This window comes from Tinamus guttatus, unplaced genomic scaffold (genome assembly GCF_059628265.1).
Source record: "Tinamus guttatus ecotype Peru unplaced genomic scaffold, ASM5962826v1 Tinamus_guttatus_pri_ptg000425l, whole genome shotgun sequence".
NCBI classification, from domain to species: Eukaryota; Metazoa; Chordata; class Aves; order Tinamiformes; family Tinamidae; genus Tinamus; species Tinamus guttatus.
In genome coordinates, this window is record NW_028288959.1 from 171147 (window position 1) to 198434 (window position 27288).

The 27288-nt window shown below is 69.1% G+C and overlaps 3 protein-coding genes across 4 annotated transcripts; 2 read left to right on the top strand and 1 right to left on the bottom strand.

The window, feature by feature from the left end:
- Positions 1-495: 495 nt before the first annotated feature.
- On the bottom strand, positions 496-17836 carry SPTBN4 (spectrin beta, non-erythrocytic 4). Its single transcript, XM_088531719.1, has 35 exons — positions 17689-17836; positions 17423-17574; positions 17170-17343; positions 16991-17082; positions 16842-16922; positions 16636-16751; positions 16433-16545; positions 16169-16356; positions 15982-16099; positions 15750-15908; positions 15363-15665; positions 15123-15273; positions 14174-15044; positions 13965-14102; positions 12857-13622; positions 12564-12766; positions 12249-12339; positions 11334-11480; positions 9978-10241; positions 8887-9111; positions 8393-8482; positions 7693-7971; positions 7487-7617; positions 7198-7402; positions 6388-6765; positions 5426-5670; positions 5216-5354; positions 5052-5136; positions 4244-4440; positions 3748-4166; positions 2816-2891; positions 2455-2729; positions 1655-1828; positions 729-771; positions 496-657 (listed from the first exon to the last, which is right to left on the bottom strand). Exons 1-35 carry the CDS (start codon positions 17834-17836, stop codon positions 496-498), a joined length of 7398 nt encoding a protein of 2465 aa, XP_088387845.1.
- Positions 17837-19660: 1824 nt separating this feature from the next.
- BLVRB (biliverdin reductase B) lies at positions 19661-22168 on the top strand. Of its 2 annotated transcripts, XM_088531702.1 has the most exons (5): positions 19661-19771; positions 20781-20942; positions 21619-21708; positions 21784-21915; positions 22004-22168. In XM_088531702.1, the coding sequence occupies exons 1-5, from the start codon at positions 19690-19692 to the stop codon at positions 22165-22167; spliced, it is 630 nt and encodes a 209-aa protein (XP_088387828.1). In that variant the 5' UTR covers positions 19661-19689; the 3' UTR covers position 22168. The 2 variants fall into 2 exon arrangements, with proteins under 2 accessions (XP_088387828.1, XP_088387830.1); XM_088531704.1 differs by lacking the exon at positions 20781-20942.
- Positions 22169-23680: 1512 nt separating this feature from the next.
- LOC148593233 (SERTA domain-containing protein 1-like) lies at positions 23681-24353 on the top strand. Its single transcript, XM_088531699.1, is given in 2 exon segments — positions 23681-23746; positions 23748-24353. Coding segments are annotated over 2 exon segments (657 nt in total). The 3' UTR covers positions 24339-24353.
- Positions 24354-27288: the final 2935 nt, after the last annotated feature.

Genomic DNA, 27288 nt, shown 5'->3' on the forward strand with positions numbered 1-27288 from the left:
CGGTGTCAAATGAGTCCCCCCACCAGTGCCCGGGGGGATCCTGGTGCCGAACGGGTCCCTGAGCCGAGGGGACCCTCATGGCAATGGGACCCCGGTGACAATGGGACACTCATGACAATGGGACCCTCATGGCAATGGGACCCCTGTGCCAATGGGACCCCTGTGCCAATGGGACGCCTGTGCCAATGGCTCCAGAAGACAAGGGGACTTCCAAGCTTGGGGATCCTGGTACTGATGGGACCCCTGAGCCTGGGGACCTCCATGGCAATGGGACCCTGGCGCTGATGGGACCCGAGTCCTGAGCCAGTCCCTGCAGCGAGGGGACCTCGGTACCGATGGGACCCCTGAGCTTGGGGACCCCCATGGCACTGGGCCCCTGGTGCCACCGGGTCCGCCTGCATCGCAGCGGCTCTATGGCTTGTGCACGGCGTCGCCGGGCAGGGAAATCCGGGGGGATGCAGCAGCGCGTCCCCGGCGCCGAGGCCCGGGACGGCGTCACTTGCGGCGGGCGCTGGCGCTGGCGCGGCGGTCGCCGTCGCGCCGCGGGCCGCCCTCGTCGGTGGAGGAGGTGGTGAGCAGCGCCTGGCTCCAGCGCGCCACGTCCGCGTGCTCCTGCACGCTGGCGGCCAGCGCCTTCAGCCAGCCGCGCATGTCGTCCTGCGGGCACCGCGGCGTCACCCGGCGGCGCTGGCACCCGCGGGGGACACCGCGGGGATCCCCCCTGCTACCTCGTCCTTGGCCTGCAGCAGGAACTCGCTGCCGTCGCTGGTCCTGGGGGAAACGGGGGGTCAGGCGGGAGGTGCCGGGCCGTGCCAGGCTGTGCTGGGCCAGCCTGTGTCGTGCCATGCGGTGCCGTGGTGCAGTGTGCCATGCTGTGCCATGCTGCACCATGCTGTGCCATTCTGTGCCATGCTGCACTGCACCGTGCCATGCTGCACTGTGCTGTGCCACACTGTGCCATTCTGTGCCATGCAGTGCTGCACTGTCCCATGTCATGCGGTGCCATGCGGTGCCACGCTGTGCTGCACCATGCCATGCTGCACTGTGCTATTCTGTGCCATGCGGTGCCATGCTGTGCCATGTGGTGCCATGCTGCACTGTGCTATTCTGTGCCATGCGGTGCCATGCTGTGCCATGCTGTGCTGCACCATGCCATTCTGTGCCATGCTGCACCATGACATGCTGCACTGTGCTGTGCCACACTGTACCATGTCATGCCATGCCATGCTGTGCCATTCCATGCTGCACTATGGCATGCTGCTCTGCACTGTGCCATGCAGTGCTGCACTGTCCCGTGTCATGCGGTGCCATGCTGTGCCATGCCGTGCCATTCTGTGCTGCACCATGGCGCGCTGCTCTGCACTGTGCAATGCTGTGCCATGCTGTGCCATTCCATGCTGCACTATGGCATGCTGCTCTGCACTGTGCCATGCCGTGCCATTCTGTGCTGCACCATGGCGTGCTGCTCTGCTCCGTGCCATGCCGTGCTGCACCGTGCCACGCTGCCCCAGGCCGTGCCATGCCGTGCCATGCCGTGCCATTCTGTGCTGCACCATGGCGTGCTGCTCTGCTCCATGCCACGCCGTGCTGCACCGTGCCACGCTGCCCCAGGCCGTGCCATGCCGTGCCATGCCGTGCCGTGCGGCGGGTGCACCTTAGCTTGAAGACGTTCTTCTTCTTCTTGTAGTCGCTGGCCACGTCGCTGGCGGCCGCGTGCAGGCTGAGCAGGGGCTCCCCGCCGTGCGTGCTGCCCGACGCCGGCCCCTTCGCGTCCTTGTAGAAGCCCAGGTCGCCCTTGCTCAGCACGCAGTAGAGGTTCACCCAGGACCTGCCGCAGCCGCGAGCGGGGGCACCTCTGGGTGCTGGAGCGGCAGGGGAAGCCGCTCCCGCAAACAGACCCCTCTGAACGCAAATGCACCCGCTCCCTTGCACGGACCTCCAGGCCCCGGGACACCCATCCTCGCTTGCAGGAGTCCCCAGGACCTCGTGCAGCCTCTCCCTTGCACGGACCCCCCTCCCGTGCGCCACGTCCATTGCACGGACCCCCCCGCAATGCCCCGTGGCCCTTATATGGCTGCCCCTCACCATGCACCGTGTCGCTTGCACGGAGCCCCCTGACCCTTCCTGCACCGTGTCCCTTACACGGAGCCCCCCGACCCTCCCTGCACCGTGCCCCTTGCACGGAGCCCCCCGACCTCCAGTGCACCGTGTCGCTTGCACGGAGCCCCCCGACCCTCCCTGCACCGTGTCGCTTGCACGGAGCCCCCCGACCTCCAGTGCACCGTGTCCTTTGCATGGTCCTTCCAGACACCCCCCGCACCGTGTCCCTTGCACAGCATCCCCGACCCTCAATGCACCGTGTCCCTTGCATGGCCTTCCTCGATCCCCCGCACCGTGTCCCGTGCACGGCCCCCCACGCAGGGCGCCCCCGCGCGCCCCCCGCCGCGGCGGGACCTGTTGGACGCCTTCTTGGGCCCGTCGAGCTCGTGCTTGCGCAGCAGGAAGCCCTCGTGGTGCACGGTGTGCGCGGGGGGCGGCGGCGGCGGCGGGGCGCTACCGGGCGCGGGGGCGGAGCGCGAGCGCCGCGGCTCCCCCCCCGCCGCCCCGTCCCGGGGCCGGGGCCGCCGCCGGGGCTTGGGCCGGTCCCGGGCGCGGGGCCGCTCGGGCCGCGGCGGCCGCTCGGGAAGCGCCTCGAGGCCCTCGGGGAGGCGCCCGGGGAGCTCCCGGGGCTGCGGGGACCGGGTGAGCGGGGGGCGACACCGGGACCTGCCCCCCGCGGCGGTGACAACGGGGCGGGGGGGGGACACAAACTCACCAGGGCCGGGGACGGGACGGGGGCGCCCGACTCCTTCTCCTGCAGCTGCTCCACGATGTCGGCCAGGGTGGCCTTCCTGCGGCAGAGAGGGGCTGGAGCGCGGCCGGGACGGGGTCACGGCCAACCGGGACGGGGTCACGGCCAACCGGGATGGGGGCTGCGTCCGACCGGGATGGGGGTCACAGCCAACCGGGATGGGGGTCACAGCCAACCGGGATGGGGGCTGCGTCCGACCGGGACGGGGGCTGGAGTGCAGCTGGGACGGGGTCACGGCCAACCGGGATGGGGGTCACGGCGAACCGGGATGGGGGCTGCGTCCGACCGGGACGGGGTCACGGCCAACCGGGATGGGGGCTGTGTCCGACCGGGACGGGGGCTGGAGTGCAGCTGGGACGGGGTCACGGCCAACCGGGATGGGGGCTGGAGCACAGCTGGAATGGGGGCTGCATCCAAGTGGGATGGGGTCATGGCCAACCGGGGTGGGGGCTGCATCCAACCGGGATAGGGACCGCATCCAACCAGGATGGGGGCTGGAGCACAGCCAGGACGGGGGCTGCATCCAGCCAGGATGGGGACCATGTCCAACCGGGATGGGGGCCATGGCCAACTGGGACAGGGGCTGGAGCACAGCTGGGATGGGGGCTGCATCCAATCGGGATGGGGGTCATGTCCAACTGGGATGTGGGCTGGAGCATAGCTGGGATGAGGTCTGCATCCAATCGGGATGGGGGACATGTCCAACCAGGATGGAGACCACATCCGACTGGGATGGAGAATGTGACCGCCCAAGATGGAGGCTGTACCCATCCCAGCTGGACCTTGCCCTGATCCTGATGGATCCTGCCCCCCATCCGCAGCGGGCCCCGCATCCCCACCCGACCCGCACCCATTCCCCTCTGTGCCTGGAGCCTCCGCCACGCCGCCAGCCTCACCCCGCGGCCTTCCCGTCGTGCCGCGGCGCCTCCGGCTCGCTGGACTCCTGCCGCTCCAGCCTCCGCTCCCGCCGCTCCCGCCGCCTGTCGGGCGGCCCCTCGGCACGGCCCGGCTTGGCCTCCCCGGCCTCGGGAGCCTCCGCCTCGGGAGGCTCCGCCGCGGCGTCCGGGGGCTGCGCCAGGTGGTCCAGCCGGGGCTGGAGCCGCTCGGGCCGCAGCTCGTGGCGCACGTAGGCCACGCGGGGCTCGGGCCGCCCGTCCAGGCGCGCGCGCAGCAGCTCGGGGCGCTCGCCGCGCGCTCCGGCGCGCTCCGGCGCGCTCCCCGGCCAGCCGGCCTCGGCCGCCGGCTCCGCGAACACCTTGCGGCCGAGCAGCGGCGTCGCCGGCTGCTTGCTCTGCTCCGCTTTGAGCTTCTCGATCTGCGGGGACGGCGGCATGATGCCGGCGGGACCGCGGCCGCCCGGCCGGCGGGGCGCCCGCAGCGCGCGGCGCGTACCGTGGTGAGGCGGCGCAGCGAGCTGAAGCGCTCCTCCCAGGCGGCGGCCGCCTTGCGAAAGGCCTCGTGCCGCCGGATGAGCTGCTCCACCTCGTCCACGCTGTTGCCCAGCTCCTGGCTCTTGAGCAGCGGCTCCTGCGCCGTGAGCCACGCGTCGGCCACCACGGCCTCCTGCGCGAACTGGTGCACCTCCAGCACTGCCGGGAGAGCGCACCGCGTGGGCACGGGGCCCACGGAGCGCCCCGGGACGGGGCGGCCAGGTCCCCCCGTCCGTGGGGACGTTGGGATGGGGGCGGCCTCCAGGGACTGCGCCTGAATGGGGTGGCAGGGTCTCCCATCCATGGGAACACTGGGATGGAGATGAGGCCCTTGGACCGCTCCGAACCAGGGCCCAGGGTCCCTCCATCCATGGGGATGTCAGGATGGGGCCATGTCCCATGGACCACTCCAAACCAGGGCGCCAAGGTCCCTCCATCCATGGGGACATCAGGATGGGGACGTGTCCCATGGACCACTCCAGGGCGCCAGGGTCCCTCCATCCATGGGGACGTCAGGATGGGGCCATGTCCCATGGACCACTCCAAACCAGGGCACCAGGGTCCCTCCATCCATGGGGACGTCAGGATGGGGCCATATCCCATGGACCACTCCAGGGCGCCAGGGTCCCTCCATCCATGGGGACGTCAGGATGGGGCCATGTCCCATGGACCACTCCAAACCAGGGCACCAGGGTCCCTCCATCCATGGGGACGTCAGGATGGGGCCTTATCCCATGGACCACCCCCCCTTCCAGCGCTGCCGGACTCACTCTGCTGCAGCCATTCCCAGTGCTGGTCCCACTTCTCCATCATCTCCTTCTTCTTGGCCACCAGCTTCTCCACGTGGGCTTTGATCTGCAGGCAGCGAGGACGGCAGCGGGTGAGCGGGTCCCCACGGGCCACCCCGTCCCCATGACCGTCCCTGCGCGGGCACCTCGTCGGCTGCAGGGCTCTTGGCCAACACCAGGTTCTTGCCCAGCTCCAGGCAGGCAGCGATGCTCTTGCCGCGTGCTTCGATCTCGCTCTTGAGGCTTTGGTGGTAGCTCATGAGCACCTCCACGGAGGAGACATCCCTGCGGGTGGGGAGGGAGCCTGTGACACCGGGTGGTGGCAGCCGGTGGGCTCCGGGGCCGCGTTGTCCCACCTGGGCTTCTCGCTGGTGCCGATCTGGCAGATGATGCCGTCCATCCAGGAGATGAGGTCCCGCGCGGTGCCGGTGAAGCGGATCTTGTCGGCGGCCGAGGCCACGTGCAGGCGACACTCCTCGCACGAGGCCAGCAGCTCCTTCCAGGCGCGCAGTACCTCCTGCTCGCGCGCGGCGATGGCCTCCGCGTTCTCGCCCGCGTAGACTGTCCGCAGCTGCGCTGCCCCCTCCTGCAGCTGCCGCACCTGGGGGGACGCCGGTGTCACCACTGTGGCACTGCTGTGGCCACCGCCACCATCTCTCCACCATCGCCATCCCTTCACCAGCACCATCACCACTGTCATCCCGCCTTCACCACCACCACCATCTCACCATCACCATTACCATCAGCATCACCACCACCATCTCTCCACCATCATCACCACCATCTCCACCACCATCACCACCACCATCACCACCATCGTCATCACCATCATCACCACCATCTCTCCATCACCACCATCTCTCCACCACCACCGCCACCATCTCTCCACCATCGCCATCCCTTCACCATCACCATCACCACTGTCATCCCACCTTCACCACCACCACCATCTCACCATCACCATCACCATCAGCATCACCACCACCACCTCTCCACCATCATCACCACCATCTCTCCACCACCACCACCACCATCTCTCCATCACCACCGTCACCATCTCTCCACCACCACTGTCACCATCTCTTCACCATCACCATCACCATCAGCATCACCATCACCATTATCTCCTTACCACTGCCACCATCATCTCTGCACCACCACCATCAGCACCACCATCTCACTTCCATCGTCACCGCTGCCTCCCCACCACCACCATTCTCTCTCCACCACCTCCATCACCACCACCGCATCACCGCCACCATCACCACTGCTGCTACCACCATCTCTGTGCCACCCCCGCATCTCTCCACCATCTCACCTGCGTCACCAGCACCTCCACATCGTGCTCGAAGGCGCTGAGCAGGCGCTGCAAGGTGCCCGCTGAGGTCTTGGCCTCGCGGGCCGCCAGCTCGGGGAGCCGCTGCCGCTTCTCCTCGATCTGCGATAGCACGTCCTTGCAGTCGTTGAAGAACTTGTGCAGCTCGTGGGAGGCCGCCAGCATCTGCGCCCGCGTCTCCATCAGCTCCAGCAGGTCAGCCCAGGCCTCGTTGACCCCGTCCTTCCACTCGGCGATGGTGGCCGCGTCTGCATGGCCATAGTCAATGAGCTCGTCCACCATCTGGTTCACAGCGGAGATCCGCTCATTCCCGATGCTGCCGGTCTCGCTGGCGAACTCCATGAACTTCTCCTGTAGCAGCTGGGACGGGCAGGCAACGAGGTGAGCGCGGACGGGTAGATGGAGCCCACAGCATGACATGGAGAAAGGCCCATGCCCAGCGCCCATGGGGCATGGTGGAGCCATCACCCGAAGCCCAAGGCCCATGGCATGGAGCAAGGCCCATGCCCAGCGCCCATGGGGTATGGCGGAGCCAACACCCGAAGCCCAAGGCCCATGGCATGGAGCAAGGCCCATGCCCAGCGCCCATGGGGCATGGTGGAGGCATCATCTGAAGCCCAAGGCCCACGGCATGGAGAAAGGCCCATGCCCAGCGCCCACGGGGCATGGTGGAGCCATCACCCGAAGCCCACGGCCCACGGCACGGAGCAAGGTCCATGCCCAGCGCCCACGGCCCATGCACGACACCCACAACCCATGCCAGACCACCCCACAGGGCCACCCGGTGCTCACCGTGACGTGCTCGAAGTCCTGCCCCAGCTCCGGGGAGCCGGCCACCACCTCCTTCTCGGCGATCCAGTGCTCCAGCTCGTCCACCTCGCGGCTGAGCTGGTAGAGCCAGTACTGCTGCTCCAGCTTGGCCTTGCGCTCCTCCACCAGGTCCTTCAGAGACACGTACAGCCGGTCAACCTGCGACTGCCGCCTGCTGACCTGTTCGCTGGGCAAGGGACACAGCGCCCGGTGAGCGCGCGGGCGCCGGCTCCCTCGGGAACGACGGCGGGGACGGGGAGCGTCCGCCCACCTCTCGGGATGCCCCAGCTCGAGCAGCGCCCGGCACTGCCGGGAGAGCTGCGCGATGGTCTCCTCGTAGTTCTCCACCGTCTGCTCCGTCAGCAGGTGCTTCTTGAGGAGCTGCAGGGTGCTCTGCTCGTCCTGGGGAGCGCGTGGGATGAGCCGGGCCCGGAGCCGGGCGCCCCGCTGCTCCCGGCGCCGCGGGCCGCCCCGCACCTTGCCCTTCTCCTCGCTCATGAGCAGGAGCTCCTGCTCGCCCAGCCACGACTCCACCTCGGCCACGTCGAAGTAGTACTGCTCGAGGCGGAACGCGGCGTCCAGCGCCTGCTGCCGCCGCTCCGCCTGCTCCTGCAGCTGGGCCCACGCGGCCGCCAGGCGCTGCCGCAGCCGTCCCGCCGCCTCCGCCTCGGGGCTCTTGAGGGCGGCCAGGGCGCCCGCCCGCTCCAGCACCTCGTCCACGCGGGGCCGGTGCACCTGCAGCTCCCGGCGCAGCGCCTGGGGCCATCATCGTTGTGGTCATCATCACCGTCATCGTCAACATCACCACCACCATCATCATCATGGACATCGTCAACATCACCACCATCAACATCATCACCGTCATTGTCAACATCACCACCACCATCATCATCACCGTCATCGTCAACATCGCCAACCGTCAACATCATCATCACCGTCATCAACATCACCACCACCATCATCACCATCATGGTCATCACCATCACTGCCATCATCGTGGTCATCGTCATCATCATCACCAGCATAATCATCGTCATCAGTCATCACCATCACCATTGGTCATCGCCATCATTATCATCGTCATCATTATCATCATCATCATGCATTGTCATGCATCAGCTTTCATCATTGCCCAGTGCAAGGACCCAGGTGACCAGGCACCTGCCCAACCGCTCACCTGGTTCTTCTTCATGAACTGCTGCACTGTCTGCAGGTTGCTCCCATGGTCCTGCAGGGTCGCCAGGGGCAGCCGGTCCTGGACCCACAGCTGGGGACAGAGTGGGGCAGTGAGGTGGGACAGAATGGGATGCACCGGGACGAGTCAGGATGGGACAGGATGGGTGGCATGGAACAGGATGAGATGGGACAGGATGAGACGGACAAGATGGGATGCAATGAAATGGGTGGAATGGGACAGGATGGGAATGGATGAGAGTAGGATGGGATGAGATGGGTTTGGATGGGGTGGGAATGAGATGGGGTGGGAATGAGAGGGGGTCGGATGCGACAAGATGGGATGTGACAAGATGGGATGCAACTGGGTGAGACAGCATGGGACAGGACGTCATGGGATGGACTGGCACACAGTGACGCAGGATGTGATGGAATGGGACGAGACCGGCTGGCAGGGAACAGCCCGGAATGCGGCCGGAGGGGCCACGGCCCCCTCACCAGCTCGTCCTCCAGGTCGTGGCTGACTTGGTGCACCTCCTTGGAGGCGAGCAGCACGCGCCGGCGCTCCTTGAGCGGCTCGATGAGGCGCACGATGCGGCTGCCCACGGCGCTCTGCCGCTCGCTCAGCGCGTCCTTGCCCGCGGCCTCGTGCGGCAGCGCGGCCGCCTGCGCCTGCAGCTCGCCCGCCTCCTTGGACCACTCCTCCACCTGCGACTCCATGCTCTGCAGCGGCGAGAGGGCAGCGGGAAGGCCGCGATCCCCCCTGGAGCGCCGGCAACACTCGGAATGCCAGGATCAGCCCCGGAGCGAGGAGGGATGGGGAGGGAAGGGGATGAAGCATCGAGGATGGGTGCTGAGACCCGGCGCTCTTGCGCCATGCGGATTCCCTGGTTATTCCCCCGGGAATGGGGATGGTGCCACCCTGGATGGGGATGGTGCCACCAAGGGCTCTGCCCAGCTGTGGGAATGGTGGCTCTGCGCAGGCTCCGAGATGACTCGGCACAAGCTGCCACGAGGCTGCACCGGGTGCAAGCGATGCCAAAACTGGGTGCGAATGATGCCAAACTGGGTGCAAGCGATGCCAAAACTGTGGGTGCAAGGGATGCCGAACTGCGGGTGCAAGGGATGCCGAACTGCGGGTACAAACTGGCAAATGGGGTGCAAATGATGCCAAACTGGGTGCAAGTGATGCTGACGTATGGATGCAAGTGATGCAGAGCTGCAGTGCAAGCAACGGCAAACTGGATGCAAGTAATGCTGAGCTGCAGTGCAAGCAATGCTGAACCAGGAGCAAGTGATGGTGAACTGGGTGCAAGAAATGGCTGACTGGGTGCAAGCGATGCCAAACGGTGGGTGCAAGCGATGCTGAAGCATGGATGGAAGTGATGCTGAGCCGCGAATGCAAGCAATGCTGAACTGGGTGCACGAAATGCCAAACTGGGTGCAAGCGATGGCAAACGGTGGGTGCAAGCAATGGCAAACGGTGGGTGCAAGCGATGGCAGACTGGGTGCAAGCGATGCCGACCCCCATGGCCACCCGGCACGCGCCCTGCGCGAGCCGCAGCGCCGGCGTCCCCGCCGCCGCGTACCTGCAGCTTCTTGAGCTGGTGGCTCACGCTGGCCAGGTCGGGGCCGGCGCGCACGGCCTGCAGCTGGTCCTCGAGGCGCAGCAGGCGCTGGTCGAGCTCGGCGTAGCTCCGCGCCAGCCGCTCCGCCTTGGTGGCCTCCAGGAGGTGCCGGGCGCGCGCCCGCGTGCTGCTCTCCAGCTCCTGCCAGCGCTGCCGCAGCTCGTCCAGCTGCTCCTGCACCGGCCCCGCCAGCTCCGGCTTGTCCCGCAGCAGCTGCTCCCCCTCCTGCGGGGACAACCCAGGGACATGGCGGGGACGCCGAAGAGCCCCCGCCGTGTGACATCGCGAAGGGGACGCGGATGAGCCCCTGCTCTGGGCGCCCTCCTGGCTCCCGAGCATCCCCCCTCCAGCGTCCGGAGGGAAGGAGGGATTTGCAGAGGATGCGGCAGGAAGATGCCCCGTGAGGGCCGCGACACGGTGGCACCAAGGGGGAGCATCCGCCGGGAGCGTCCCCATCCTGCGTGTCCCCCGCTTTGGCTCCCGCGCACGGCGGGGGGGCTGCGGCTCCCAGCCGGAGCGGCGGCGGCTATTTTGGGATAGCGGACGTGCCGGCAGCGCACACGCATGCGGGGGGGGGGGGGGGACACACCACGCGTGATGGGGGCATTCGGGATCACCGGGGACGGATTTGGGATCACCGGGGATGGAGTGATCCCCCCTCCCCATCTCGTCCGCACTGCGGGGGGGGCTGATCCCTCCGCGCGCGGCCATGGCAAAGTCACCCGGGAAATGCGGGATGCGCCGGCAGAGCTGCCGGGCTGCATCCTGCCGGGCCCGGCGCTGCCGCATCCCTGGATCCTCCACATCCCCCCAGCCCTGGGATCCCACTGAGGTTCCCGGAGCCCCTGGAGCCCCCAGAGCCCCCCAGCTCCCCTGGATCCCCCATATCCTCTGGACCCTGCTGAGGTTCCCGGAGCCCCTGGATCCCCCAGAGCCCCCCAGCTCCCCTGGATCCCCTGTATCCTCTGGACCCCGCTGAGGTTCCCAGAGCCCCTGGATCCCCCAGCACCCCAGGGAGGTTTCTGGATCCCCCCCCAGCCGCTTCCAAGGTTCCCAGACATCCCAGATCTCCCCATCCCCATCCTGGTGCCAAACCGCCCCCCTCCAACCTCCCTGAGGTCCTCGCATCTTCCTGACCCCCCCGGCCCCGCCAAGGTCCCCGGATGCCCCCCAGCCCCACGGACACCTCCAGCCCCCCATGTTGCCGGGGGAGGGCAGCATGCAAGCGCGCGACCCTGCTGCAAGCAAAGGGTTAAAGCATCCGCATCCCCCCCGCTCCCGCATCCTCCGTCGCTCCCCCCGCAATTATTTTTTCACCTTCTCGATCTTCTCGAGCCAGGCCCGGTTCTGCGCCAGCTCGGCCATGAACGCCTGGTGCTTGAGCCAGCGCTGGGGGGGCCGCGGGCCGGGCTCGCGCGCCGCCTCGCGCGCCATGAGCGCCTTGTCGCGCATCCAGGCGCGGAGCTGCGGAGCGCGGAGCCGCTGAGCCCGCGCGGAGCCTGCGGCAGCGCCCGGCCCCGCGCAGGCCCCTTTGGCACCGGCGGCCGCGGCGCTGCCGCAGCGGGCGACTGCGGCGCCAGCGGGCGGGATGGATGGGGGGGGCGCGGGGGCGCACACGCCGGGATGCGTGGATAACCCCCTCCCGGGGAAGGGCTTCCCCCCGGGATCCCCCTCTGAGGGTGCATGGACCCCCCCCCCCGCCAAGATCCTTCCCCCTTGGATGATCTCTGCATCCCAAATTGGACCGGAGATGCCAGATCCGATGGGTACCCACGTGGGGGGATGGAGCGTGGCAAGAGGCACCAAGGGGCATCCCAGGATCCTGCTCTAGGGGTGTCTGGATCTCCCGCACCGGGAACCCCCCCCCCTTCTGGATGCTCCTGCATCCCAAATCGGCCCAGTGATGCTGCATCCCATGGGTGCCCTGCACGATGGGGTGGAGGGGAGTAAACGGCACCCAAGGGGCATGCCAGGGGGATGTAGGGCACCCCCCAGGATCCATCTCTGGGGACGCATGGACCCCTCATCACCAGGAATGTGCCCCTGCCCTGGGTGCCCGCTGCATCCCAAACCGGACCAGCCGCGCCAGATCCCATGGGTGCCCCACATGGGGGTCCCCCTGCCCGGTCGAGGGCACCCAGGCGCATCCAGAGGGCAATTCCCTGCCGGGGGCAGGATGCCCCCGTCCCCCTGCACCCACGTTCCCCATGGCGGGAGGCCGGGGGGTCCTACCTCGTGGCAGTCCTGCAGGAACCGCTGCAGCTCCAGGTGCTCGTTGAGCCGCTGCATCCACTCCTGGGCCAGCTCGCAGTTGCGCTGGCTCCTGCGGGCAGCGGAGAGCCCTGCTAAGGGCACCGCAGCGCACAGGAGCGCGCGCTCCAACGCCCGGCTCGTCTGGGCCGGCATCTGCCGGCTTTCGGCCGCATCGAGGGCTCTGGGAGCATCCTGGCGGCAAGCCAGACCAGCAGGGATGCGGCTCCCGCATCCCCTTCTCCATCCCGGCGCGGCGGGAGACGGGCACGCTCGGCGCGTCCCGGGGGCACGTACTTGGCACGAAGGGCCTCCATCTCCTCGGCCACCCGCTCGCTGTAGAGGTTGCCCTGGCGCCGCAGGCTCTCGCCCGCCTGCAGCGCCAGCTGCACCTTCTGCAGGTTGAGCTCCATGGTGGTGGTGAAGTCCTTGTGCCTCTTGATGGCGGCGCCCACCGCTTCCACGCCGTCCGGGAGCTCCGCGCGCGCCAGCGTGGACTCCTGGATGGGGAAGGGATGGGGATGAGGCTGGGGGAGCCGGGGCGACGCCTCGGCCGTGCCGCGCGCCCGTGCCGTGCGCGGGGGCCCGACCTGGTTGTAGAGGCAGCTCTCGCACTGCTTGACATCCCTGAGGAAGAGGTGGAAGACGTGCGCCTGCACGAGCGCCTCGCGGCGCGCGTCCCACGCGCACAGCAGCTTGCTCCAGCCGGCGTCCAGCTTCTGCAGCCACTGCTGCAGCGAGAGGCAGGGCAGCTCGGCGGCCTCGAGCGCCAGCAGCTCGCTGGCCGCCTGGATCTTGGCGTAGTCCTCCTCGTAGCCGTTGATCTCCTCCTTGAGCGCCGCGTGGCGGCTCAGCAGCCGCTCGGCCTCGGCCAGGTTGCCCGGCACCTCCTCGTCGGCCACGGCCGCCTGCGTCTTCACGAGCCAGCCCAGGAAGTCGTCGAGGTCCTGGATGAAGCGCTGCAGGCGCGCGGCCACGGCGAGCGAGTCCTCGCAGCCCCGCAGCGCCCGCTGCAGCGCGTCCCACTCGCCGCCCACCTCCTCGAAGGGCAGCAGGACGGCGAGGGCGCGCGCCGGGTGCGCGGCGGCCAGCGCGTCGCCCGCGCGCTGCAGCTCCGCCAGCCGCGGCTCCAGCGCCGCCAGCGCCGCCTCCGTGGCCGAGAGGCGCCGCTGCAGGGCCAGGGCGCCGCCGAGCGCGCCGCCGCCGCCGCCGCCCGCCGCCGCCGCCTCCACCGCCTGCCGCTTCTCGCGCACTTGCGCGCACAGCTCGCCGCACTCCAGCACGTAGTTCTGGATCTCCAGCACGGCGCCCAGCTGGGCCTTCTTGAGCTCCACCAGCTCCACCACGCGGTTCCACCTGGCCACGTGGGAGACCCCGCTTGGACGCGGCCACCTCAGTCCCCTTGAGCCCCGTGGTGGTGGCCCCCGGATCGACATCCTCATGGTGATGTCCCCATGGTGACATCATCCATGGTGACATTGCCCATGGTGGCATCCTGGCATCCCCGTGGTGATGGCATCCCCCACAGCGGCGTCCCCATAGTGGCATCTCCAAGGTGACCTTCCTCAAGGTGACATCCCCCATGGTGACATCCCCCATGGTGGCCTTCCCCATGATGAGGTCCCCGTTCTGACATCCTCAACCTGACATCCTCCCCCGTGGTGATGTCCCCCACGGTGATGTCCCCATGGCCACTACCTGCTGTTGAGGTGGTCCTGGCAAGCGCGGACCTCCTGGGCGCTGGGGTGGCCGCCATCCACCAGCTGCTGCACCACCTGGTTGACATCCAGGATGCGGCCCATGACACTGTTCATCTCCTGGTCCAGGCTCTCAAACCTGGGCACGACGGGGATCCTGAGGGCGGCCAGGGGTGGCACGGGGCCCCTGCCGCCCGTCCCCGCGCCCACCTGTGCTGCACCACCTCCACCTCGTCCAGCTCCTCGGGCACCTCCACCTTCTGCAGCCACTGCTCCTTGTCGTCCAGCCAGCCCTCGCACGCGTGCACCTCGGCGAACATGCGGTAGACGGCGAGCGCGTCCTGCAGCCACTGCCGCCGCAGCACGGCCACCTCGGCCACCTCGCCGTAGAGCTGCTCCACCTCCACGACGCGGATCTGCACCTCGACGGCCTGGCGCTGCGCGGGCGCCAGGCGCGCCAGCTGCTTGCGCAGCGCCAGCACGGCGCCGCGGTGCTGCTCCAGCTCGTCCAGCACGGCGCGGTGCTTGCGCGCCAGCGCCTGCGTGGAGTAGTCGTCGTGGCCGAAGTCGTCGCTGGACACCAGGCGGTACGTGTCCTGCAGCCAGGCCACCAAGTCGTCCGTCTCGGCGTTGAACTGCATGAAGTTGAGGGCCTCCTGCAGCCGCTGCTGGTGCAAACCCGTCGCCTCCTCCAGCTTCTTCCAGCGCAGCCGCACGTCCCGCAGCTTCTCCTGCACGCGGCCGGCGCCGGGGCGCTTCTGCGCCGCGAGCTGCTCGCCGCGCGCCAGGCTCTGGTGCAGCAGCGCGCGCCGGCTGCCCAGCTCGCCCAGCATGGCCTTGTGCTCGCTGCTGAGCGCGGGGACGCTGCGCGGCTCGCGCCCGCGCGCCTTGGCCGCCAGCACGCGCTCCTTCTCGCGCATCCACGCCTCGGCCTCCTCCAGCTCCTGCAGGAAGCTCCAGAGGCGCCGCGACTCGTCCAGCTCCGCGCGCCGCTTGGCCGCCAGCTCGCCCAGCTCCTCCAGGCACGTGCGCACGTGCGTCACGCGGTTGCAGATGATCTGCGGGTCGCACGGCTGGTAACCTGGCGGGGGGACGGGGCTCAGCGAGCGGCGGGGACTCCAAAACGGCCCAAATCGCACCCAGACGCGGCCCCCGTTACCCTCCAGCTCGGAGAACTTGAGCGCGGCGGCGTTGAGCGCCTGCACGCGCTCGCTCTGCGCCGCGATGTCGGCCTCGAGCAGCGCCTGCTTCTGCAGAAGGTCCTCCACCTCCAGCAGGTGCTTCCCGAAATCCTTGGAGAGCAGCAGCACCTGCGGAAGGAGGGCGCGGAGGCGGCCGCGGGCTCCATAGCTGCCCTGGAGCGCCGGTGGGGACCTGCCCGGGTCCCCATGGGCCCGACCTGCATCTCCTCCATCCAGTCGATCATGTAGACCATCTCCTGGAAGATCTTCTGCAGGGCCAGGTTCTGCTCGAGGCGAGCGCGGCGGGCGGCCAGGAGCTCCGTGAGCAGCCCCCACTGCCGCAGGATGTTGTCCTTCTGGGCGCCGATGCGCTTGGTGTCGTAGTAGCCCTCGGACTCCATCTCCAGCGCCAGCTCCACCACCACCTGGATGCGCTCCTGGTAGGAGGAGATGTCGGCCTCGATGGCCTCGTGCTTCTTCATGGCGGCCTCCACCGCCGGCAGGTCGTAGCCGAAGTTGTCCTGGGGACGGAGCGGGTGGTCAGGACAGGGTGGCTGGAGATGGGGACCCCCAGCGAGGTCCCATCAGCCTCGGCCCCATCCCACCTGTGACACCAGGCGCTGGTTCTCGTTGAGCCACGTCTCCCGCATGGCCGCTTTGTGGTCGAAGCGCTGGGCCAGCAGCTCCAGCTTCTCCTGGCGGATGAGCTCGTGCCGCAGGGCCACCTCCCGCTCGTGCTCAGCCTTCTCCAGGCAGCTCCAAGCCTGCGGAGCGAGAGTTGGGCTTGCAGAACAGCCCCGGGGCACGGGACGCCCGGCCCCGCGTCCCCAGCGGCACCTTGTTGATGTCGGAGATGCTCTTGCCCTCGCTGGGCACGTAGAGCTTGCGGTTGGTGGCCCGCAGCTTGCTCTGGATGGTGAAGAGCAGCACCTCCAGGTTGCCCTTCTCCTGGAACCTGCGGGACCAGAGCTCCTGGTGGGCACCGGCGCCGGCTCCGGCGGCCGTCCCACCGGCTCCTGCTCACTTGACAGGTTTCTCCAGGGTGCAGAAGGCCGTGAAGGCCTGGAGCTGCTGCTGGACACCAGCCAAGGAGTTGGCGAACTTCTGGTTGCTGATGATGGCGATGGTGTGCTGGATCCAGGCCAGCAGCTCGGCCGCCAGCGCCTCGTAGCGCTCCATGATGCCCTCGATCTCCATGGCCTGGTCCAGCACCTGGGATGGAGCAGGGACAAGAGGGCTCAGCCCCATGTGCCAAGAGAGCACGTGCGAGCCGGGCACGCGACCTCACCTTCCCGATGCGCTTGCCCTCCACGGCCAGCGCCTTCATCTTGGAGAAGTAGTGGTAGAAGGAGACCACGTAGGTAATGATGGACTTCTCGTCGGGGTCCTCCATGTTGACGTCTGTTGGGCGGCGATGCATCAGAACGCCCCAAAATGCCCCAAATCTCCCCACTTTCATCTCACCCGAGCAGGGGACATCCCAGTCCCTACCCTCGGGGTCGAGCAGCTTGCTGAGCCCCAGGTGCTGCTCGGCCGTGTTGAAGGCCTGCTGCAGGTTGTAGGTCGCGTTGGACTTGGTCAACTTATGGAAGTCGATGAGGTCCGGCCTGCGAGCGAGAGATAAGGCGTCTCCGGCAGGAGCCAAGCAAAAGGGGCCCCGGCGTCCGGGAGGCCCCAGCGGCAGCTCCACGCCGGACCTGTGCTTGTGGATGAGGGCGTTGAAGGCCAGGCCGTCCCTCCAGCTCGTGGTGAAGTTCTGGATGTTCACCTCCGGGTACCTGCGGGGAGCCAGGGCTCAGCGGGGACGGGGACGGGGACAGGGACGGGGACGGGCGCCGGGGCTCACCCCGCTGTCTTCATCTGGCACCAGAGCAGCAGCGCGTCCTTGGCCGAGCGCGTCTCCCGGTTGTCCTCGGTCTTGATTTTGATCACCTGAATCTGGGGACAACGGCGGGGGACACGGGCACTGCCGCACGGCCGCCCCGCGGCAGCCGGTCCCGGGGCCGCTGCTGATGCTGCAGCTACCTGGAAGCGCAGGATGATGGTCCAGATGAGGCCCAGCGTGAGGCGGTGGTTGCCGTCCACGATGTCGTGCGAGCCGACGTTCTCCAGGTGCACGCGCTGCTCCTTGAGGAACTGCAGCGCCTTGTCCACGTTCTCCAGGGAGTGGATCCGCATCCGGCCCCGCGTGGGCTTGGGCTGCCGGCGACAGCAGCTGCCATGAGGCCGGGGGGGACAACGTCCCGGAGCCCCCGGCGCGCTGGACGCGGCCGCCTACCAGCTGCTCTCCCGAGAGCACCTCGAGCAGGCGGGTGAGCGCGTAGCCGTCGCGCAGGTCCGCGTACAGGTCCGAGACGCGGCAGGACGCGCGCGCCAGGTGCGAGTTCACCCACTTGGTGAACGTCTTCTTCTGCACCGCGTCCCGCTCGTCTGCGGGGAGAGACGGCGTCAGCCCCCACGAGGGCCCAGGCGTCCGGGCATCCCCCCAGCCCCTTCCCACTGCCTTGCTCCCCGCTATCGCCCTTGTCGCGACGCCCGACGCACCGGCCAGGGCTTTGATGCGGGAGCACTCGAAGAGCTTGGCGGTGGCGGCGGTCTCGTCCCAGCCGCGGGGCTCGGCGCCCTCCCAGGCGCTGTTGTTGTTGGTCGCCTGCACCTCCATGTTGTCCAGTTCGGCCGCCACAGCCGCCATGGGGGTGACAGGGGGCTGTGGGGACGTGGGGATGGTGACAAGGCGGCTACGAGCGCCAGAGCACGCCGGGAGGAGCGACTTTGCACGCGTGGTGCATGCCTGGGTCTTGCATGCATGCAGTGGTGGCAATGGTGACTTCTCCGGAGCGCTCCGGCCAGCCCGGTGCCCACCCGCTTTGCCCGTCCCCCATGTCCCATCCGGGAATTGCCCTTTTTGCTCCCAGCCTGGGAGCACTGGAATGGGAGCTGAAAGCCTGAAATACCGGGGACGGCGCAGGACAGAGAGCGGATCGTGCTCTTCCCTGGGGTGTCTGCATGGGACATCCCAGGGAATCGCACTGCCCCCCTGGATAAGGATGAGCCCCCCAGAAAGGGGAGCAGGGCCCCCCGCAGACCCGGGGCTGCTGCAGGGGCCTGTCTTGTGCTAACACATGGCAGGTGTGCGCTGCCCTGCGTGGAACTTGTTTGCTCGTTGTCCTCCCCGCCTCCCGCAAAAAAAACCACTGGGGGAAGGTGATGCAGAGCAGGGCGAGGGGCAGGGGGAAGCGCAGGTCTTGGCTGGGGTCCCCAGGACCCCCCGGCTTTGCCATTTCCACCTGGCACCCCCAGGACATCCCCTGAAGCCACCCAGAGGGACTGACTCCCAGGCCCCCTGGGATCCCCCCCAAACCTGCTGGGACCCCCCTCAGCCTCCTGGGACCCCTCCCAAGTCTCCTGGGACACCCCCAAACATCCCTGCACCCAGCCAAAGCATCCCCCAAACCCTCCATTCAGCCCCCCTGGCACCCCCTGCAACACCCCGGAGCATCACGCAGCGCCCCCCCCGCAGAGCCCCCCCGAAAGCCCCCTCGAAGCATCCCCCGACCCCCCCACGGGCATCCTCTGCCCCCCCGCTCGAGCATCCCCTGCAATAACCTCTGCCTCCCCCGCAGCATCGTCCCCCTCCCTCCTCCGCGGTCACCTTGAGGGACCCCGCGGCCGCCCGGGGCCTCCTCCCCGCCGCACCGGAGCCGCCGCAGTCGCCGCCCGCTTCCCCCGCCCCGGGCCACAGGGCTCAGCCGGGACGCGGTACCGGGAGGGCTCCGGGGCGGCTCTGCCGGCACGTCCGCACCGGAGGCCCCGGGAGCGGCGGAACGGGGAGGAGGAGGGGATGGGGGAGCATCCCGGTACCGGGCCCAGTGCCGCAACCCGGGGCCGGCACTCACCGTGGCAGCGGGCGCCGCCGCCGCCGCCCGGGCCCGGCTGCCTCTGCGCACCGGCCGCGCCGCCCCGGCAGCCGATCCCGCCCCCGCCGGCCCCCGCCCGCCGCCGCCGCCGCCCCAGGCCCCGCAGCGGGGACGCGAACGGGCAGCAGGGAGACCCCCCCCGCCCAAACCTGCTCCCGTGCGATGCGGGGCTGGGGGCTGCACCGGGGCTGCGCCCCGCACCGGGGATGCTCGTAGCGGGGATGCTCGTAGCGTCGTGCCCGGACCGGGAATGCGCGGAGCAGGAATGCACGGAGCGGGAATGCACGGAGCGGGATTCAAATGCCGGGCTGCATTTACCGGGAGGGCACGTATCGGTATGAACGGACACGGGCTGCATTTATCGGGGCTGCATTTACCGGCAGTGCCCGTAGCCGGGCAAGGATAGGGATGCAAATCCCGGGATGCAAATCCCGGGGTGCGATTCCCGGTGTGTGTGTGTCCGGGGGGGTCCCGGGGCTGCACGTGCCCCGGGGGGGCGGCTATGGGGCGCCGAGGGGGCCGGTCCGGCGGCGCCCGCCCCGCCGGGGGTGGAACGGGGCGGAGCGGAGCGAAGGCCGCGCTCCGGCGGCGACGGGGAAGCGGCGTCGGGGCTCGCAGCGCTCGGGCCATGGCCACCTGCAAGAAAATCGCCATCTTCGGTGCCACCGGCATGACCGGGCTGGCCACGCTGGCGCAGGCGCTGGACGCGGGTAAGGGGGGCCCAGGCTGCGCCCCCTCCTCAAAACGCCCCCCCTGCGGCGCCCGCTGAGGCCCTGGCTGCAGGCGACGGGTGCCGGGGGGTCCCGGGCGCTGCGGGGAGCCCCCTGGGCTGAGCCCGGCTCACGGCGCCCTGGGGCATGGGTAGGGGGTCCTGCAGCCGCCGCCACGGTCCCAGGTCCTGCAGCCGTCACCGCGGCCCTGGGGGCTGCAGCCGCAGGCGGGTGGCGGGTGGGAGCCCGCGATAGGGCCGGGTTGTTCTTATCGGGCTGCCACATGAGGGTGCACTGAGTTGGCCGGGCTCAGCCCGTCACCCGTGTGCAGGCAGGTGTCACGGAGGCACCAAAGCTCCAGGCTGGAGCTGGGCAAGGCTGAGATCCCGTTGGGGACAGACAGACCCCGCTGGGGACAGACAGAGATGGTCCAGGACAGGCCGAGCCCCTTTGGTCCCCGGCCATCCCAGAAAGCTCCACATAGCCCCTTTTCGCCAGACTCCACAGAGGAGCTGAGTCCTGGGCAACTCAGTGCATGTCCTAGAGCACCCGGGCACTTCCCTGGGGGACGAGCTGGATCTAAGGGCTGCATTTCAGTGTCCCCTCACCTTGTTGACAAAAGTGTCCAGAGAGGCACCAGCCTGAGGACAACTGAGGTCCAGGCTGGGTGTCAGGACGCCTGGGCCCTCCTCCCCACAGGGCCCGTGATGGGGCACGTGAGCCAGACACAGAGCTTCCCCTCGGGCCCCTCGCGTGTCCCCATCCTCCCCAGCAAGGATGGGGAAGCACCGGGAGCCCCTGCGGCGCCCATGGGCGCTGCACGCAGGCAGCCTCGGTGCTGAGTCATGCTCGGCCAGAGCTGAGTCATCGTCACGTGGCACCGGGCGCTGCTGCTATCAGGGTCCCATGGGCGAGAGGGCGTCCGACCCACCCCCCAGCAGCGCGGTTTGGGGGTGCAGCCCCCCTGGGGGACCTGCTGACCCACGGACACCCCCCCGGGGGCGCGCAGGGTACGAGGTGACGGTGCTGGTGCGGGACCCGGCACGGCTGCCCCCTGAGCGGCGCCCGGCGCGCGTGGTTGTGGGCGATGTGCTCAACGGCGCCGACGTGGATCGCGCCGTGGAAGGCCAGGACGCCGTCCTCATCATCCTGGGCACCCGCAATGACCTCAGTATGGTGCCTCATGGCCCCGGGGACCCTGTCACCCTGCCAGCCTCATGCCCTGGGGGGCCCTCGTCACCCTGGGGACATGGCACCCTCTGATGTCATCACGTCATGGGGAGCCTGCCACCCCTTGGGGATCTTGGGGACTCTGCACCCTGCCACCCCATTGCTTTGGGACACCCTGGGGACCCTGCACCCTCTGATGCCATCAGCTTTGGGTACCCTGCATCCTGCCACCTCCTTGGCCTGGGACACCATGCACCCTGGGGACCCTGTACCCTGTGATCCCATCAGCCTTGGGGACCCTGCACCCTGGGGACCCTGTCACCCTGGAACACATTTCACCCTGAGGACCCTGCCACCCCATTGCTTTGGGACTCCCTGCACTCTGGGGACCCTGCACCTCATTGCTTTGGGACACCTTGCTCCCTGGGGACCCTGCACCCTGTGATGCCATCAACCTTGGGTACCCTGCATCCCGCAACTCCATCATCCTGGGGACCCTGCGCCCTGTCACCCCATTGCTCTGGGGCATCCTGGGGACCCTGCACCTTGCATCCCCTGCATCCTGCCACCCCATTGCTTTGGGACACATTGCGACCCTTGGGGACCCAGGGACCCTGCACTGTGCCACCCCGTTGCCCTGGGGCATGGTGAGGACCCTGCTGCCCCTGTGCCCGTAGGCCCCACCACCGTGATGTCCGAGGGCACCAAGAACATTGTGGCTGCCATGAAGGCGCATGGCGTCAGGAAGGTGGTGGCCTGCCTGTCGGGTGAGGACATGGAGGGAGGGGACAGCGGGGGACATCGGGGGACACTGGGGTGCTGAGTGCCGCCTCCACCCGCAGCTTTCCTGCTGTGGGACCTGGACAAGGTGCCGCCGCGGCTGCGGCCGGTGACCGAGGACCACGTGCGCATGCACCGCGTGCTGCAGGAGTCCGGGCTCGACTGCGTCTCCGTGATGCCACCACACATTGCCAGTGCGTGCTGGGCCTGGGGGGGGGACACATGGCCACGGCTTGGCCATGGGGACACCTGGGAACACGCGGCCACCTCTTCCACCCGCAGACGACCAGCCGCTGACCGGCGACTACGTGGTGACGGTGAACGCGTCCGGCGGCTCCCGCGTCATCTCCAAGCACGACCTGGGCCACTTCCTGCTGCGCTGCCTGGGCACGGGCCAGTACGATGGGCAGAACGTCTACGTGTCGCGGCACTACGGCCCAGCCTAGGCCCCCCCGGGCCCTGCCATGGCCATAAAGTCGCTCTTTTCTTCCGCACAACCTCTTCACGCGGCTGGGTGCGGGATGCAGCCGGGGCCGGGATGCAGCCAGCACTGTCCCTGGGGACTCCCGTCCTTGCAGGTGACTCAGCCCCGATCCGGCAGCGGGCTGGCAGAGCGGGTCCGGCCCGTCGGAGCGGTGCGGGAAGATGCCCCGTGGATGGGGCCGTGGGGCGAGCGCTGTCGCTGCCCTCCGTCCTCCTGCAGCCTGAGGAGCGGCGCCGGTCCCGCATCGCTGCACGGGTGCGGACTCGCGGTTTCGGTTTCCTCCAAGTCAGCCGGGCTCTGGCCCTGCCTGCGCGGGGGCCGGCAAGGCCTGCGGGGCCGGGGAGGCCTCGCGGGGCTGCGCGCGGCGCCGGCCCCTGCTCTGCCCGGCCGAGCACCCGCAAACTCATCGCACGCGCCCCCCTTGAGTCGCTCACGTCCGCCCTCCGTATGCAAACGAGGCCCGCGCGTCGCGGCCAATCAGGCGCCCGTGCGGCCGGGCCGTACCCGCCCCGCCCCGGCGGTGACGTTGCTGTTATGCAGATGATCTCCCAACCCGGCCGCGCCGATTGGCCGCGCGGGCGCGAGGCCCCGCCCCGGCAGGCGAAGGGGCGTGTCCCGCGGCGGGCGGGCAGACGCGGCCCCTTCTCGGGCGGCCGCGGCGGCTGGCGGAGAGCGTGCGGGGAGGGATGCCGGCTCCTGATTGGCTGCGCGCCGCCTCGCAGACCCCGCTGATTGGCCCCTGAGGAGCCGGGTATGTAAATGAGGGTCCCCGGGGGTCCCGGGGCGCTCGCGCCGCTCCGGGGGCGCCGGCGCGGCGGAGGCTCCGGCCCGGCCCGGCCCGGCCATGGGCGCCCGGGCGCGGTGACTCACCGGGGAAGGGGCGGAGGTTCCGCGCTGAGCGCCGTGACTCACCCGCCCCCGCGGCTGCCTCTTGCCCGCGGGACCGGGGGCTTCCCCGCGCGATGGTCCCGGTGCGGCGGGGACCGCTCTGCAAGCGGGGAGAGCCCGCGGGTTGCAGTGGAACCGGGGGGGATCCCCGCCGTGCAAACCGGGGGGATCCCCGCCGTGCAAACCGCCGGCGGGATTGCCCTGGCTGCGGGTATCCGGGATCGGTCTCCGGTTGACTGGAGCGGGCTGGGTTCCCGGTTCCCGCTCCTCGCGGTTGCCGTAGGGCTCCCGGTTTGCAAGGAGGGGGATTCCCAGCTCCCGGTGGAGAGGTTGGCGCGGGGGTTGGTCCCGGCTTACCCTAAGGTCTGCAAGGGAGGTTTGCATGGCGGGGGCACCCCAGTTTGCTGGAGCCCTCCCTGGTTTGCAGGGTGCAGCTTGTCCCTGTGGACACCCTCCCCCTTGCCCCGGCGGGGGCAGCAGCACCCAGGGGTGCAGGGGACATGGGTGTCCCCGGGAGGATGCTCAAGGGGCCCCGGTGTCCGGGCCGGCCACGCTCACTCCGGGCCCTCTTTGTCCCCCCCAGCCCCATGCTGGCCAAAGGCGTGAAGCGGAAACGGGCTGAGATGGAGGCCGGGGAGGCCCCGGCGGAGGCCGTTTCGGGCGGGGGGGGGGCCCGGCGCCCCCTCCGCCTCCCTCTTCAACATCTCGGTGCTGAAGCTGCACCGGAGCCTGCGGCACGTGGAGCCCAACCTGCGCTACCTGGTGCTCGTGGCCAACACCCTGCGGCGCCTGCAGGGCCCCGCGCCCGCCGAGGACCCCCCGACGTGTCCCCCGTCCCACGGCCCCCCCGGCGGCGCGGGCCACCCGCTGCTGCTCTCTGCCTGGGATGTGTCCCCGGACGCCCCGACGGTGCTGGCGCCCGCAGGGACGGCCCCGGATGCGGCGGCGGAGCCGGGGGGGCGAGCGGATGCCCTGTGGCCACCCCCGCCACCCCCTCCCGGCTGTTTGTCCCCCCTGGACCTGCTGGGGGGTCCCTCCTTGCTGGACGACAGCCTGGATGGCATCTTTGAGGACATTGACACCTCCATGTACGACTGCGACCTCTGGGCCCCCGGCAGCCTCGCCGGCTTCAAAGCCTTTTCCAGCACCGAGGAGGAGGAGGAAGAGGCTGAAGGCAGCGGCCGCCTGGACATGGACGACCTGGACTACCTGATGGACGTGCTGGTGGGCACCCACGGGCTCTGAGTCACCCCAGGAGCGGGTGCCGGAGCCGGCACCGTTTCCTGCCTCCCCCTGCCCGGCGGGCCGGGAGCCCCCCGGCCGCAGCCCCGGGATGCTGCCGAGGGGCTGGGGGGCTCCGTGCGGCGCTGGGATGCTCCATGCGTTCCCAGGCAGCTCCATGCAGTGCCGGGATGCTCCGTGCAGTGCCGGGATGCTGCAGCCAATATTGGACTCCATGCATTCCCAGGCAGCTCCATGCATTCCTGGGCTGCTCCGTGCATTCCCAGGTGGCTCTGCGTGCCGCCAGGCTCCGTGGAAACAGGCGGCTGCGGGAGCTGTTGGCAGCATCGCGGCTGGAAGCGGGACGGTTAAAGCGAGCGAGTTTGCGGGTTTGGGATCTGCAGCTGCCCCGGAGACCCTGCGGGGATGCCGGCTGGAGCCGGCATCCCCGGCATTCCGGGCGCGTGGCCGTGAACTGTGCTTGGAAATGTGGCTAATACAGACCCAAACTGCTGCATCTCTGTGTCCCGTCTGGCTCCACACGGCTCCAAGCGCGGCATGGGCTGGGATGGGATGGGTTGGGATGGGATGGGCTGGGCTGGCGGGAAGCGCGGCCGCGGTCCCCGCGCTGGCGCCGGGGAGGAAGTGACACAGCCCCAAGGAATGGTGGCACCGGCTGCCGGGGAGGAGCCGCTGCTGCCGGCACCGGATCATGGGGACAGCGGGGCAGCACCCCTGGGGACCCCCCAGGTTTGGGGACAGCTGCTGATGCGGCTGCAATTGGATGAGCGCTGAGCGGCGGCTCCCGCGCGTGGCTGAGCCCCGATGCCAGCTCATCACACGTGTGCGCGCTGCTCCCGCGGGCGCTCGGCCCCCAGCTCCAAATTCCCCGCGCCGCCCCCGCGGTGCCCGGGCATCAATTGCCCCTTTCTCCGGCGCTCGCGGGCTCTTCCCGGCCCCCGGCCGCGGGAACGGCCGACCAAGCACATTTCCCAGCGGGTGCGGAGGGCTCCGGCATCCCGGGCGCAGCCCCCGCGGCTGCGATGGGCCTGGATCCCCGTGCACCGGCGCCAGGGCTGCTCCGAAGCCCGCTTCTCCATGCACCGCTCCGGGGCTCCTTGTCCCTGAGCTCCCAGCTGCCACCTCCCTCCTGGGCCGTTCCCAGGGAAATCCTGGGGTTCTTTTTCCCTGCAATGTTTTATTTTGCTAAGGAAAAAAATAGAGCAAAAGGAGCAAAAATTGGAGCTTGGGATGAAGCTCTTCTGTATGCCGGAGTGGTGCAATGGGGACAAATGGGAAGATTTCCAGGAAAATCAGGTCTTTTCGTGCTTGTTGCATCCCGAGCTGGGGAACCATGTGGAGGGGAGGGGATGGGGCTGCCCTGGCACCGAGTCCCTAAAATACTCGGCATTCCCGGCCCCGGGGGAGCGGGACAAGGTGCTCCTTGTGCTGCCGGCGCGTGGGAGCCGCAGGGGACAGCGGTGGCAGCCGTGTCCCCCCCGGAGAATGCCAGCTATGGAGCCGCTGACCTTTCCGGCATCGGCGTGGGAAGGAAATGCCACCCTGGCCAAGGCGCTGGCAAGGGGGGGTCCCCGGCTTGCAGGGGAGGGTCAAGCACAGGGGCCCGGATGCCTGGGCCCCCCCTCCCATGCTGGGAGATGAGGGGGGAGCCTCTGCTCCGGGTAAAGCCCTTTCCAGTGGCGCGCCGGAGCGGATCCCATTCCCGCTCCTGCTGCCGGCAGGAAGGAGCTCGGGGGTCATTCCGGCCCTGGACGGATCCTGACGGGGGGGATTGGAGCATCGTGTCCCCCCCCCGCTATCCCTAGGGACAGTGACCGGCAGAGCCATGGACTGAGGGCAGGAGACGTACGCCCCGTGAGTGCCAGCGGTCGGGGGGACGGGTCTGCAGTGGGGACGGTGACGAGAGACCAGGGTCTGCAATGGGGACGGTGACGGGGGACAGGGTCTGCGATGGGGAGGGGGACGGGGGGACAGGGTCTGCAATGGGGATGGTGACGGGGGACAGGGTCTGCAGTGGGGACGGTGACGAGAGACCAGGGTCTGCAATGGGGAGGGGGACGGGGGGACAGAGTCTGCAGTGGGGACGGTGACGAGAGACCAGGGTCTGCAATGGGGACGGTGACTGGGGACAGGGTCTGCAATGGGGAGGGTGACGGGGGGACAGGGTCTGCAATGGGGACAGTGACTGGGGGACAGGGGTCTGCAATGGGGACAGCGATGAGAGACCAGGGTCTGCAATGGGGAGGGGGACGGGGTCTGCAATGGGGAAGGTGATGGGGGGACAGGGATCTGCAATGGGGACGGTGACTGGGGACAGGGTCTGCAGTGGGGACGGTGACGGGGGGACAGGGTCTGCAATGGGGACGGTGACGGGGGACAGGGTCTGCAATGGGGAGGGTGACGGGGGGACAGGGTCTGCAATGGGGACAGTGACGGGGGACAAGGGTCTGCAGTGGGGACAGCGATGAGAGACCAGGGTCTGCAATGGGGAGGGGGACGGGGTCTGCAATGGGGAAGGTGATGGGGGGACAGGGGTCTGCAATGGGGAGGGGGACAGGGGTCCAGGGATGCCACTGAGCCCGTCCTCAAGTCCCTGTCCCTGCAGTGGCCGCAGCTGAAGGTGCCACCGCGGAGTCTGAGCGGAGCAGAAGGAGCCGGGAGCCGGGAGCGGGATGGAGCCCGTCGGGAGCCAGGTGAGGCTGGGGGGAATGGGGACAGCGGCACCGCGTGGGGACAGCGGCACCGCGTGGGGACATCACGGGGACCCCGCAGGAGCCGGCGGCGCCCGCGGCGCAGCTGGTGGAGGTGGTGCTGGAGACGGCGCCTGAGGCCGGGGTGACGGGCATCAGCCTGGCCGGCGGTGGCAAGGAGGGCATCTACGTGCGCGACGTGCAGCGCGACTCCAGCGCCGCCAAGGGCCTGCGGCTCCGGCAAGGTGCGAGCGCAGCGGGAC

Excerpts from the sequence above, each read along its gene's own strand:
- SPTBN4 (XM_088531719.1), bottom strand. The coding sequence starts at position 17,836 with ATGGCGGCTGTGGCGGCCGAACTGGACAACATGGAGGTGCAGGCGACC. Across the intron at positions 16,357-16,432 it reads AGGGCAAGCGCATCGGGAAG|GTGCTGGACCAGGCCATGGA; the intron begins GTGAGGTCGCGT and ends GCTCCATCCCAG. Across the intron at positions 5,137-5,215 it reads AGAGCCCTGCAGCCGACGAG|ATCAAAGCCCACGTGGAGAA; the intron begins GTGCCCGCGCAG and ends CGCTGCCTGCAG.
- BLVRB (XM_088531702.1), top strand. The coding sequence starts at position 19,690 with ATGGCCACCTGCAAGAAAATCGCCATCTTCGGTGCCACCGGCATGACC. Across the intron at positions 20,943-21,618 it reads GGGCACCCGCAATGACCTCA|GCCCCACCACCGTGATGTCC; the intron begins GTATGGTGCCTC and ends CTGTGCCCGTAG. Across the intron at positions 21,709-21,783 it reads GGTGGTGGCCTGCCTGTCGG|CTTTCCTGCTGTGGGACCTG; the intron begins GTGAGGACATGG and ends CTCCACCCGCAG.